This window comes from Styela clava, chromosome 8 (genome assembly GCF_964204865.1).
Source record: "Styela clava chromosome 8, kaStyClav1.hap1.2, whole genome shotgun sequence".
Lineage (NCBI taxonomy): Eukaryota > Metazoa > Chordata > Ascidiacea > Stolidobranchia > Styelidae > Styela > Styela clava.
Genome location: NC_135257.1, coordinates 20,474,508 through 20,486,914, shown reverse-complemented (window position 1 = coordinate 20,486,914; position 12,407 = coordinate 20,474,508). Strand labels below are relative to the sequence as shown.

General features: G+C 32.8%; 1 protein-coding gene across 5 annotated transcripts; it reads left to right on the top strand.

The window, feature by feature from the left end:
• The first annotated feature begins 1,263 nt into the window (after positions 1–1,263).
• LOC120346766 (transcription factor AP-2-epsilon-like) lies at positions 1,264–11,068 on the top strand. Of its 5 annotated transcripts, none has more exons than XM_039416584.2 (13): positions 1,264–1,588; positions 2,237–2,461; positions 3,834–3,976; positions 5,010–5,136; positions 5,737–5,864; positions 6,135–6,282; positions 6,680–6,728; positions 7,003–7,098; positions 7,668–7,830; positions 8,289–8,407; positions 8,726–8,867; positions 9,308–9,479; positions 9,861–11,068. In XM_039416584.2, the coding sequence occupies exons 1-13, from the start codon at positions 1,427–1,429 to the stop codon at positions 10,089–10,091; spliced, it is 1,905 nt and encodes a 634-aa protein (XP_039272518.2). In that variant the 5' UTR covers positions 1,264–1,426; the 3' UTR covers positions 10,092–11,068. The 5 variants fall into 5 exon arrangements, with proteins under 5 accessions (XP_039272518.2, XP_039272515.2, XP_039272516.2 ...); XM_039416581.2 differs by having other exon boundaries at positions 2,225–2,461; XM_039416582.2 differs by having other exon boundaries at positions 2,225–2,461; positions 3,846–3,976; positions 9,861–11,067.
• The last annotated feature ends 1,339 nt before the right edge of the window (positions 11,069–12,407 follow it).

Here is a 12,407-nt window from a genome sequence, read left to right as displayed (position 1 = left end):
CAAAATTTCTTCCTAATCCAAGCTAAGGCCATAATTCTATTCAAAAATTCAGTTTCTTCTGCGACGTTGTCGTCAATTAAATGTTTTATTTAGTTTTGGAAAAATTGACATTTATGAAGACAAATTGAAAATGATGCATTGGTTTTCATACCCGTTTAAAATTTGATTCATAAACTATTATGCATAAAATTTTCTTTTAATTTAAACTAAGACCCTAATTTTATCTAAAACTCTTTTCCGTGTCGCAACGCTATAAAATGCTATTTTTATAGCTAAATTTTGTTTTGAAAAGTTATGAAAATAATCCTAGATTTAATACTTAAATATAGGATTATAATTGGATATGGAAAGATGTTAAAATTTTATCAATTTTACCTAAATGTTAAAACAAATGAAATTATTTCTGGATTTTTTACTCAAGTAATCATGTCTAAAACAGATTTGTAAATTCATATAAAGTGTCATCTAACTCAGAACAGTAAACCAAATTTCATTCATAAACTATTTTATTACCGAGTTTTCATTTGCGATTATATGATTCGAAACATAATATTATTTGTTTTCAGCTTAAGATACCGCAATTTCGTTGCTTGGTTAGTTAGTTTCAACCATGCTCAAATAATGAAACGACCAACTTGGCCATTTACCTTTTTTCCACAGCGTATTAAAACGTTAAATAGAAGTTTTACGTTAATTACAGTAAATCCAGTTTCTGACTCCTTGAACCAAAACCAATCCCAAAATATTTCAGCGCGTCACGTGTTTGGAAAAAACCGAAAATTTCGTAAAAAACAGATAAAAAGATAAAAATCTATATTTAAACAATAGTTTTGAGAGAAAAAGTCAAAATTTACAAAAATAATTAAAGTTTTCAAATAAATTTTATTATAATGAACAGCTTTGCATGTCTAATGAATATAATTTTATCTACTTAGAAACTATAAATATAAATTTCTTGCGATTGAACAGTCTGTTTTCAATGGGCTTTATTTAAATATAAAACAAATAAATACTAAATGCATCCAGTAGTCTTCCTTTCTAACTATTACATTATTTTAAGGATTTTTCCAAGTCCTGCGTGTTTAATAATATAATCAGATTAAAAATAAATATTAATGCGTTTGTTTATATAAACCACAAATTAATTTTATTCCATATTAAATTAGAGAGATTTTATTTGCGTACGGAGAAAGTACCTGAAGGTGGAATATCGAAACTCTTTACTGTATATGCTTCACCACAAGATAGAAACTTATAAATACTTTATTATTTCAGATTTAAATTACAAGGCATTACCACAAAATCGAGACTCGAAACGTGTAAAAAACAAGAGTGAATTTATATTATTTTTTCAATTCGAGTTTCGAAAACCGTCAAGATTTTCGGTTTAAAATTTGAGGTTTTGGACGTTGACACTTCCATAAATATGTCGGATTTGGGAGTTTTGGTATCAGTACCTGCCAGCGTTAAAAACGCGCACTCTCCACAGTCACAACTAGTCCAGCAAACGCAACATCAAGTGCAGCAACCTATCACTCAAACTATTGTAACGAGTGCGCAGGATAATCAGCAAGTTGCAAGCATCCAGGTAAATATATAATAAAATATGCTCCAAATGTATATTTTTTAATCTGAAAACTTTAATGAATTTATTCTACAACAAAATCGCATTCACACACTCGAAGAACGCTCTAATTAAAACTGAAAAATATATGCAATACTATCATTGACCTTACCAGCATTTACTTTAAAAACAAGTGTAAATCTAAGTTGCAGGTAGATTACATATGTATTGAAGTTCATGATTCAAATGTCTATTTGATCGATTACAATTTTCTTACAATTTATTCAAAACAAGACTTTTAATTGAATGTGAAGATATATGCAACACCATCTCGTATCCTTCTCGCATTTCTCAAATGTTTAGCTATACAACTTCATATTTAAAAAATGCTTATTTTTTTCTATTTAAAAAAGATAAGTTATATAATAGCATATCATATAAAAATCTAAACAAATGCAACTAATAATGCAAAACCTTTTAATTTAAACACTTCAGTACTGTATTTTCGAATGATATATTTAACTATGTTTGTGCACTGTTTCATTTTTTCAATAATTATTATCGATTTTGTTAATTTTCGTTGTCAAAATACACTCAATGTAACACGGTGTGCCCAATTTTACAATAACAGAAATCGTATGTTTTTCAAATTTACAAAAGTCTTATTTCCAGGTCCAGCAAACAATACCAATCGTGTTAGTCGACGAGCAACATCACCACCAACAAGACAAACAAACAGACGATCACAATACAGCAGGACTTGGTTCCCCACCAACTAAAAGAGCTCGATTGGATCAAGAACATTTGCAACAACAACACATTATTATTGGTCAGCATCACGCAGCTGTATCAGGAATCATGCCTGCAGCATTAGGACTCATCCCGGGACAACTTGATGTGAGTTGAAGTTTTTTTTAATTCAAATTACGAATATGAAACTATGAATCATTGTGTATTCTCGGTAGCACGATACTTTGGCATATTTAAAATTTATAGTTTATTTTTGCAAATTTCCAATTTGAATTAAGTTTTTTTTTGCTACTGGTAATCTATTAAAACCTTTAATTACTCGTGAATTTTTATATAAGTTATAATTTTAAATCTCCCATGCAGGCGGCAATTTTATGATGATATACATTTTATTTACGAACGTTATAAAATCGGACTAACACAACATATAACATAAAATTTGGCAACATATCCTTTTGGTTAAACTTCTAGACGAAATTAGTTACTTACTTTTTCAAATTTTTTTTTACATAGTTAGTAGATTCATAATATGGAAAATATAAATCATATGGCTCAATAGATTCAAATTTATTTTCTACAAAGTCACCACGAGAGTTATAAAAATTTAGAGATAATGTAAACTTCGATGTATTTGCGGCGACCTCTATTCACGATAATTTCGTCGGAGTTACGAGGTTTAGAAACGTGCTCGCGTACCGTGAATTATAATTTATTATTCAAAAACAAAACGATTACGAAAATAAAAAGCGATGACGTAATCATGATGACGTGTGTAACTCATAAACATTTTAACAATCTACAGTTTTTAAAAAAATATTTACTCGATTTTAAGTCGAAAACAAAAATAATTTTACCTTTTTATATTATACAATAATTTTCACAATAACTTTTCACCGACATTAACTATAAACTGGATAAAACTAAGTTCTAAAAATTGAACTAAAATAACGTAAGTACGGCCCTCGAAGCAATCTATGCACTGAATAGTATCATATCTTACACATTCGTATAATGCTGAGAATTTTTGCCCCGGGACCCGTTAGAATTTGAGTTGAACATGCCATTTGCCGGGAGGGATATGTGCTGTATCGTATGAGTTAAAATTTTACCAGAAAAATAATTATGTTGTATTATAAGACCACTTATCAAGCGGTTTGCGTTTTCATTACCGTGTGTATATTTAGTGTCGCGAAGTTTTCATGTTAAATCGTTGTGCCTCTTCCTGTATGGTTTGGTAGACGTTACATTACAAAATATATTTTTTTATGCACGTTATCTGAAACCATAAAAACTCGACCAAAATGATACGTGTTTGTCCGTACCACTGTCTTAACAAAATCAATAAATAGTTTACATCGACGGATATTTACAACTTCATTCTTTATTTTTTAAATGCCGATCATGTCTGTATTACGTTATGATAATTAGGTTTAAAATAGGATATGGTTTGCGTTGCTCAAAAACAAAGTATAAAGCTGAAAATTCATCCCTCAAGAGCTCGAATTTTTATATTATGTAGTATTCTTTACAGCTCGCAACATTGCAAGGCCGTCCGGATTCAGCGAATGCAGAACAGAATGCAAGATTAACGCAATTAGACACGGTGTCTTCTGGAGCAATATCTCTGCAGTCCTACAGCCCGAGTCCAGTTCCAGTTACGAGGTATGTTTACTTCAAATTTTGTTACTTTCCAACACATGTTTTCCATTTTTTATCAACTACAAGATGAATTAAAACGTCATTACATCTATATTATCTGATGTATATTCAGAAAATGCAAATGTGCTTAGAATGTTATTACTTGTTACGTTTAAGTATCTATTTTAATGTCAATGTATCCACGCAGATATTTAAAATAAAGACGCGATAACCGAACCGAAAATTCAATACGTTTTCAATTTGTAATTTAGATATTGGTTATTTTTTAAGCACGAGTAGAACGTGTTAAAGAGACGTGACTTATAAAAGCAGCTTTTGACATATTGGTATCTGCTGGGCCACAACCTTTTCTAAGACAAAACCGAATTTTAACATTCATTTTTTTCATTCCAAATTTGACTTTCTAAAACGTTCTGAACGCATTATCCGTCTTAATTCAGCGTAGCACAATGGTTTATTTGATCATATCTCAGTCTCATTTACATGCCATGAGTCATATAAACAAACGCCAGAAAAGGGCATACCAATGTCAACTCTGTTTGGACGTTAATAACATAGTTACATTTTATGTCTCGACGCGCGGAATTTGTCAAATTTTGAAACGTTTTCCTACGCGGGAATATTTATATGTATACTTTTCGTTATAACTCTTTGCTTTGTAAACTGAATAAGCCGGTTTTATTATAATTCTTCTTTTATTAAAAATTCAAAATTTGGAAAGCTGAATATAAAACATAAAATAATTGTGAGTGCATCATGGTAAAAAAGATTTTGGAGGTAATCATATCTCAATCGCTGAGTATATTACGTAAATTCTATTTGATGATACACAGCAGTGAGTAGTACCATAATATATAAAATATATTCAAGCAAACAGGTTCCACAATTTTTTGAATTTTCTATATTGCGATGTAGAGTTTTATATATACCTTCGTGGTGTCCCAAAAAACTCACTTTTCTTTTCAATATTTTTTGGATCCGATATGCCTTTAACTACTTCATGCCTCATAGCTCATGAATTCTTCCTTTTTCTCAGGTACGCTACACCTTCAACAGTTGACATCCAGCACCCGTACTTTCCACCTCCCCACTACACACAAAACCAACCTAACACTCATTACGAGGTCCATAATCCATACCATGTTGCAGACCCATACGTACAGGTCAGTTGTAGTTATATTAGCTTGTTATACCTTATACAAGTAAGAAATTTTGGTTACGATTTGTCGACATAGAGAAAATCCCATAGAAGTTTGCCAAACCAAACTTGAATTTATTAGTAGGAAAATACAGACAGCAGTTTAGTTTGCAAAATAAACGATTTTCATGAATATTATACCGTATGTATTTTACTGTAATCACGTTTCCACAAGGTACAAAGGTACAAATATGTTAGATTGCACATTCACCTTTTCCAGTTGAAAATTTGTTAGTCAAAAGTCAATTTACAAAATAAACGATTAATGAGAATTTGTGATTATTGAGCAAAACTGCAAATGCATAAAATGCAACTTCAATAATTATGCTTGAAGCTGTTTCTATTGTAATCGCAGATTCTTATCTCCTCATGAGCTGTCACATTTCTCGCTAATGTGATGATGTGATCTGTTCTCTCTACTCGCATTCGAAAACTTCGTAGTTTATGTCGTTTTGTACAAACTAAGCTGAGCTAATTAAAGAAAATTTCGTTAAAAAGATTAACATGCAAAAATGTGTTCAACAAAACATATTTAAAGTGTAACTGTATTGCTATAATTTTTCAGCCAACTTATGTATCTGCATACGGTGCTCAACAACGAGGCCCACCAGAACTGATTGCAGCGAGCCGAGAGGGAGATTACATTCATGCAACTTTGCCACAACAAGGACTGCATGACAGATATGAAGTGTTGTGAGTGTGTTATAATATATCTAGCAAATATAGGAATCGGTTGCCGGTAGTTTTGTTAGTTGATATAATTAAAATCTGAAAATTTAACGATCAATTAAAGTTTCCGTGTGACGGGGATGTCATCAGAATGTAGAAGTATAGCTAAAAGCGAGAAATGCATTTAGTTCGTAATATGTTCTCGTCGACCCACCATTTTCATACTGATGAAATTAGTTGAAACACAAACTATTCAAATTCAATTCATTCAAATATTGACCAATTTTTTTCTAGGCAAGACTACAATGGTTTCGTTCGGCGTGAGATGTTGATAGCCAACGGTGATGAGAATGTGGCGGTTAGTGGACACGATCCTGCAGACATGTTGTCGCCGATCCAGGTACTTCATCAAGGACAAACAATGGAGGACAGCCTTTCTCATGTAAGTGAATATTCTATTATTAAATAAATGTATGTTAAATCAAATTTGCCAATCCTTATATATATTTGTGAAGTTTATTCATAATCCAGTCGAGAGTGATCCCTCAACAACGAAGACGATACGTAGTGGCACAAATATCCCAGTAAATATGAATTGCCTAATCTCACCTAGGTCACGATACAGTAGGGTAGAAAATATCAAAACGAAAATGTTTCGCTTTTGTTTTCTAAAACATATCGCGTCTTTATGTATCAGTATTTGCTTGCACAAGCCGTTGTTTGAAATGAAGGTTTGAAAACAACCCATAAAAATGGGATATATAAAGAAAATAAATTTTTAGGCCATTTATATTCATATATGTTATCGTTTTTATTGAATCATTTTTTTGTTTATTCAGGGACATGCAACATGCATCGCCACCACTGATATTGGAGTCATCAAAAAAGGTAAATATGATTTTTTATGTAACCTCCCCACAGAAGAGTTATAAGCTACCACTAACTGACAAGAGCTATAAGTATAAAATCTTCAAATTAAAATGATCAGGGAAACAACTTAAAAGTGCTTTCCATAGTTGTCAGTTTAAATATATAACAGTAAACGTTGTTTAATATATATGCTGATAGAATACACAGATTCAAATATCACAACATTGACTCTAGTACTAACTCAATAATGATATATCTTTACTTATTAAGTTTCTTTTTTATAATTTTTCAGTAATGGCGCCACTCCCAGCTTCTGCAACCACCGTGAAATCTTTACATGAAGCTGACATGATGCATGGTGAATTATCAGATGAGGAATTCGATGTTGGTAAGTTATCTTTAAATATTTAGATGTGTAGTGATTAAAAAAATAAAACCGAAAAATCTGATGACATTTTTACGGCAATTCAAATGTGCGCTTAACAGTATTCTTTGATAACGTAATGCGGCTTGTGATTGAATGTTCTATAAATTGCTCAATATATCTGTGAGGAAAGGAAGTACGTTGAATTGCTGTTCAATGTCATCGAATTATGATTTTCAAACTGGTGAAACTACTTCGTAAACACGGCCCACACAATTTTAATGCATGTTACCACTATGACGTGCTTCAAAACTCATATCATATCAAAGTTCTGTGTTATGCATGCCCTTATTAAAAATGTATATAGAAATGTACAATTTGTTCAATTGCTATATTTGAGTGTATTTGCATGGAAATAATCTTTCGGTCTTGCATGCAATTGGTCACATCTTGCATGCTAATAAATTTCGATTCTCGAAATTTGAAAAAAAAAACGAAATCACAAAATAACCAAACTTTCGAAAACTAACACAAATACGCTACAAACGACAAGGTGTCGAAAAAAACAAGTTTGCGTTATTTGTGTTTTTCAGTTTCGAGTATGGCTAACCCTGGTGATGTCTTCTGTTCAGTCCCAGGAAGATTGAGTCTGCTGAGCTCAACATCAAAGTACAAAGTCACTGTTGCAGAAATACAGAGGAGATTGTCACCACCTGAATGTCTCAACGCGTCTCTACTTGGAGGAGTTCTCAGAAGGTAAGTTTTAAGTTTTCTTTCTCATTTTTTTTGCGATTATAAGAGTTGCTGAAGAGATGATTGATATTCTTGTGTATTTGAGACATGAATCACAATAAAATGACGCAATATTTTATAGAAAAACTTAGCTGACATGGCATAAAAACGGGGTGTATAATAAGCTTTGAGTAAGTTATGGAAGCCTGACCTCTAACTTCTCTGTAAGTGCACTAATGAGGGAAGGCTTTCGACCTAACCGCTCTTGACAATGGTCATTAAAAATGTCTTTGTTTATTTTTCTGGATATAAAAGAGTACGGATAGGGCCCCTTAACTTTTATGATTTCGTTATTTAAAATACATTTTTCTTATTGTGTGTAAACGTCATTGAGTTGGTAGTAATTTACAAATGAACCTTAACAATGAGGTAACAACTTAGTTATAATACATAGTGTAAAATACATTCATTCCTCTTCACAGAGCTAAATCTAAGGATGGTGGAAAACGTCTTCGTGAGAAGTTGGATAAAATTGGATTGAACTTGCCAGCTGGAAGAAGAAAGGCAGCCAGTGTAACCCTTCTAACATCGCTTGTTGAAGGTAAGTTTTGTACTTTGTGATTCAAGTCCGTTTCACATCAGTCACTTGTACAGTAATACTACTACCAAGCCTTTTGAATGTATTATGGATAAAACAAATCAAATAGCTAGCAGTTACCTAACTTTTTGAGAGCAATCCCTAGAAAATTCCATTCACTGATTATAATCGAATTTGAAAACGTCTTTGAAAACTATAATCTGACGAGATAACACCTGTCCTACTTAATATTCAATAAATTCAGCTTAAGCACAAGACATGATATGACTGTCATTGACTTATGAAATTAAAATCTAAACGTTTGCATTTCTTTGGATTCAGGTGAAGCAGTTCATCTTGCCCGTGATTTTGGATACGTTTGTGAGACAGAGTTCCCAGCAAAACCGCTTGCAGAGTTTGTTTGTAAACAACATAACGACCCTGATGTTCTTCATACCAGAAAGAACATGATCTTGGCTACAAAGTGAGTTTTATATATATGATATAGTTCTATTATATCGATGTCAACAAATATGTATTAAACGGATGCAAGGCGTTGCTCTGCTGGGATTTGGAAATGAGACTATGATTTACCTGCTCTTTTTTAAAATTTAAGCCAAAACATGAAACTTCAGTCAACTGAAGATGTGAAATACAATAAAAAAGTACAAAATACAGCCAACTTGGTTGATAATTGTATTGTTCTTTTGCATTTACTTTCAAAAATACTTTGAAGTAATGTTATTTATTATATACCCAAGATATCTTCAATTTTTATTTTATCCAGTTGTGAAAATTTGCACAATGTGTGGTCATGAAAAGCTTCTAACAACATACGATGATATGATTATATTATGAAAAAGTAATATGTGCAAGTAATTACGAAATTGATAAAACTGAATTAACACATCACCTTCTTTTCAGACAAATCGTTAAAGAAATTCAAGACTTGCTGGCTCAAGACAGATCTCCAATTGGCAACACACATCCCCAACCAATTCTGGAAGCATCAGTTCAAGGACCGCTTACACATTTCAGTTCTATCACTCACGGATTCGGTACACCAGCTATTTGTGCAGCAATGACAGCTTTGCAGGTTGGTAGCTGTTTTTGAAAGCTAGTTTATATATAAAACCATGTAGATGTTTTTAATTTATAACTGTCAATCATACAAGCTTTCTGTTTAAATTTCGTGAGCCCAAATACTATTCTTCTTCTATGTATTTGTGCTAGTGAACATACTTAGCAATACACTGGTTAAATAGTTTAAGTGCCTATGTACCTATGACCACATACCTATGACCGCTTGTATCATTTCGTATTTAACACGAATACTATTTGAATATGACTTTAGTTTATGGCAAGTAATGGGTGCATATCTAAGAAATCCATCACACATCAAAGACCTTTGTGTTCAGTTTACAAAACCAGTTTTACAAATGGTATATTTATACAAATTCTCGTTCATATTTTACAGCATTACTTGACTGAGATGCTTCGTTACCAAGAAAAAGTACCATACTTAAACGGAGGTGTTCCAACCGGTATCCCAGTCTCATTGAGCCAGAAGCACCACCATGCGGTTCTTGCGCAGGCTCAGGCGCATGCGCAACATCAGGCTCAGCAGCAAGACCCAATCAGGCTCAGCATGCAACAAAGCGGGCTTGCACAGCATGCTATCACTATAGAGAAGCAAGATGACAAGTAAACAATGTTGATAAATAACAACATTTATATAATTAAAACAGGAACGTATTCCGCCAACTGATGTAAAAGTCGAGACGTGCAAATAGCGCCCCAACTTGAGCATGGATGACCTCGGTTGCCGTATTTTTGTTTGTAATCTGCTTTAGTGCGATTGTCTTCAACTTCTGTTTAGTACTAATTCGAGTCGGTACTGGTGAATGGTACTATATCAGACAAGACCCAGGTCTCCGAAGTGCGTCCGAACCTGTGCGTCCGAAAATGACATTTCGTCTTTCACGGGTCCCAAACTCCGAAGTAGTTAAACTTCTACAAAGCTGAACGAGATCTGTTCCAGTTGCCACGAATATAAGTCAACGTAGTTTCATAATGATCATGTGTACACATTTTTCATTAATTCACTATTTATATAAAAAATATTTTTATTTCACTAGAAAGCCATTTTTGCCAAGCTTACAAATCGTACTATAAAACCAAGTGCAATTAAAATAGAAATTGCTAATTTTCCATATTCATATTGCTGCCAAATATGCTTTACATTGCCAAATATGTTACTTTAGCAATCATTAACAAAAATTAACTTTTAAATAACGCATCACTACCACATCTAGTCACAAAGCAACTATCATATATATATGTATTTGCCAAAATGCTAGTTTAATTAATGATAATAATGTCGAATTTTCAATCAATTTCATACCTTCTACATTGAGACACAAGAAAGCTATTGTCTATGTAATGTTCAGTAATATGTATACGACTTTAAATAATTTGATGCCCTGAAAATATATTGAATTGTACATGGCAATAGCAATTAAAAATTATTGTATTTACTTTATTTACTTTTTGCTTCTTTATTTTTTAAAACTTATAAATTGCCTATAGTGCCATGTTTTCCTTATTTTTGTGAATATTTTTAATTTTTTTTTTTTGAAAAATATAATGGTTTCAATAAATGCTTGCCAAAGAATACTTCTCGTTTTATTTTCATTTCATAGAAGCATTTTTGAGAATTTTAATGACGCGAGGATTTTTCATTGTTGACGTCTTCATGATGCTGATTTTTTAATATTCTGCTATGTTAAATGCAGATTATTCCCCAGTATGCCTTTTCGTGTCTAAAAACTGACGAAGACACGAACGTGTATTGTCCGGGCGACTAACTGGTGCAACATAAACATGCAAACACACTTTTACTTGTTGTAGTCTTCATGTTGCTGACTTAGAATATTCTGCTATGTACCATGCAGAATTTTCCTGGTAATGCATTTTCTATGCATATGTCCACTTTATATCTAAAAACTGATGAAGACACGAGCGTATAATATCAGGGCGTTGTTGAATTGCCGCTAAATGTTGATCAAGAGCTATGACGTCCTTGTCGAGCATTTTGCGTTGCGGACATTCCTGAAGAGCATTCGAATAGTGAAGCCGGCCGCACTAACTTGTCTCTCGCTGGATCTACTCTAATAGACATTTCAGTTAACTTGTATAATTTTCGCGCTTGCTTTATTTATCAATAATAAATCTAATTGGTGCATCCAACATAAACACAATGCAAGCACATAGGGTTTCAATTCAATACTCTTCTCGTCAAAGCGGACATGATTGGATTGTGTTTATCATTAGGGGTTTGTTTACATCAGCTGTATTTAAAGCAAACCAATAACATGATTGATGTAAACAACTACGAAGCAGTGTGTTAGGTAAATCAGTGTCAGCAAAAGTGATGAATAAATTCTTAACATGTTGTATCGGTGCAATTCGTGCTACATTCGTTAGATTTGAGGCGTTTTAGGGTTTTGTAGATCGGTGAAGTTGCTATAGGTTGTATAATATGCTACAACACCTGTTTATTTATAATCATCGGGTTCAGAATTGGCGAGGATATGCCTTTGTTTGTGAGTAGGCCGTTATTGCTGTCAGTTCGTGCGCAATTTTGGATGTCTAAGAATTTTATTCTATGTCTCACAACTGAAATAGATAGTCTGTCTTACTAAATCGTTATTTATTTAGACCAGTGGTCACGCACAGGATTCCAACAGTCCTGTGGCTCTGCAAGTTTCCATTCAAGTTCGAAAAATATATAAATATATGTACAATGTTTAAATAAATTCAACTATCTAGTAAATTTGCCACTGTTATTAACGTTGCTACACTTCCATGATAATTTTATTGTTCCAGTATTAGGTTTGTTTTATATTTACAGTTCGTGGTAAAGACGATCAAACTGGTGCGCAGTAATTCCTCGAGTCTCCGCATTGTTTCATTGGGGTTTTGCTACTCCAAAAAAATTGAAAACCACTGCTTTAGACTAACC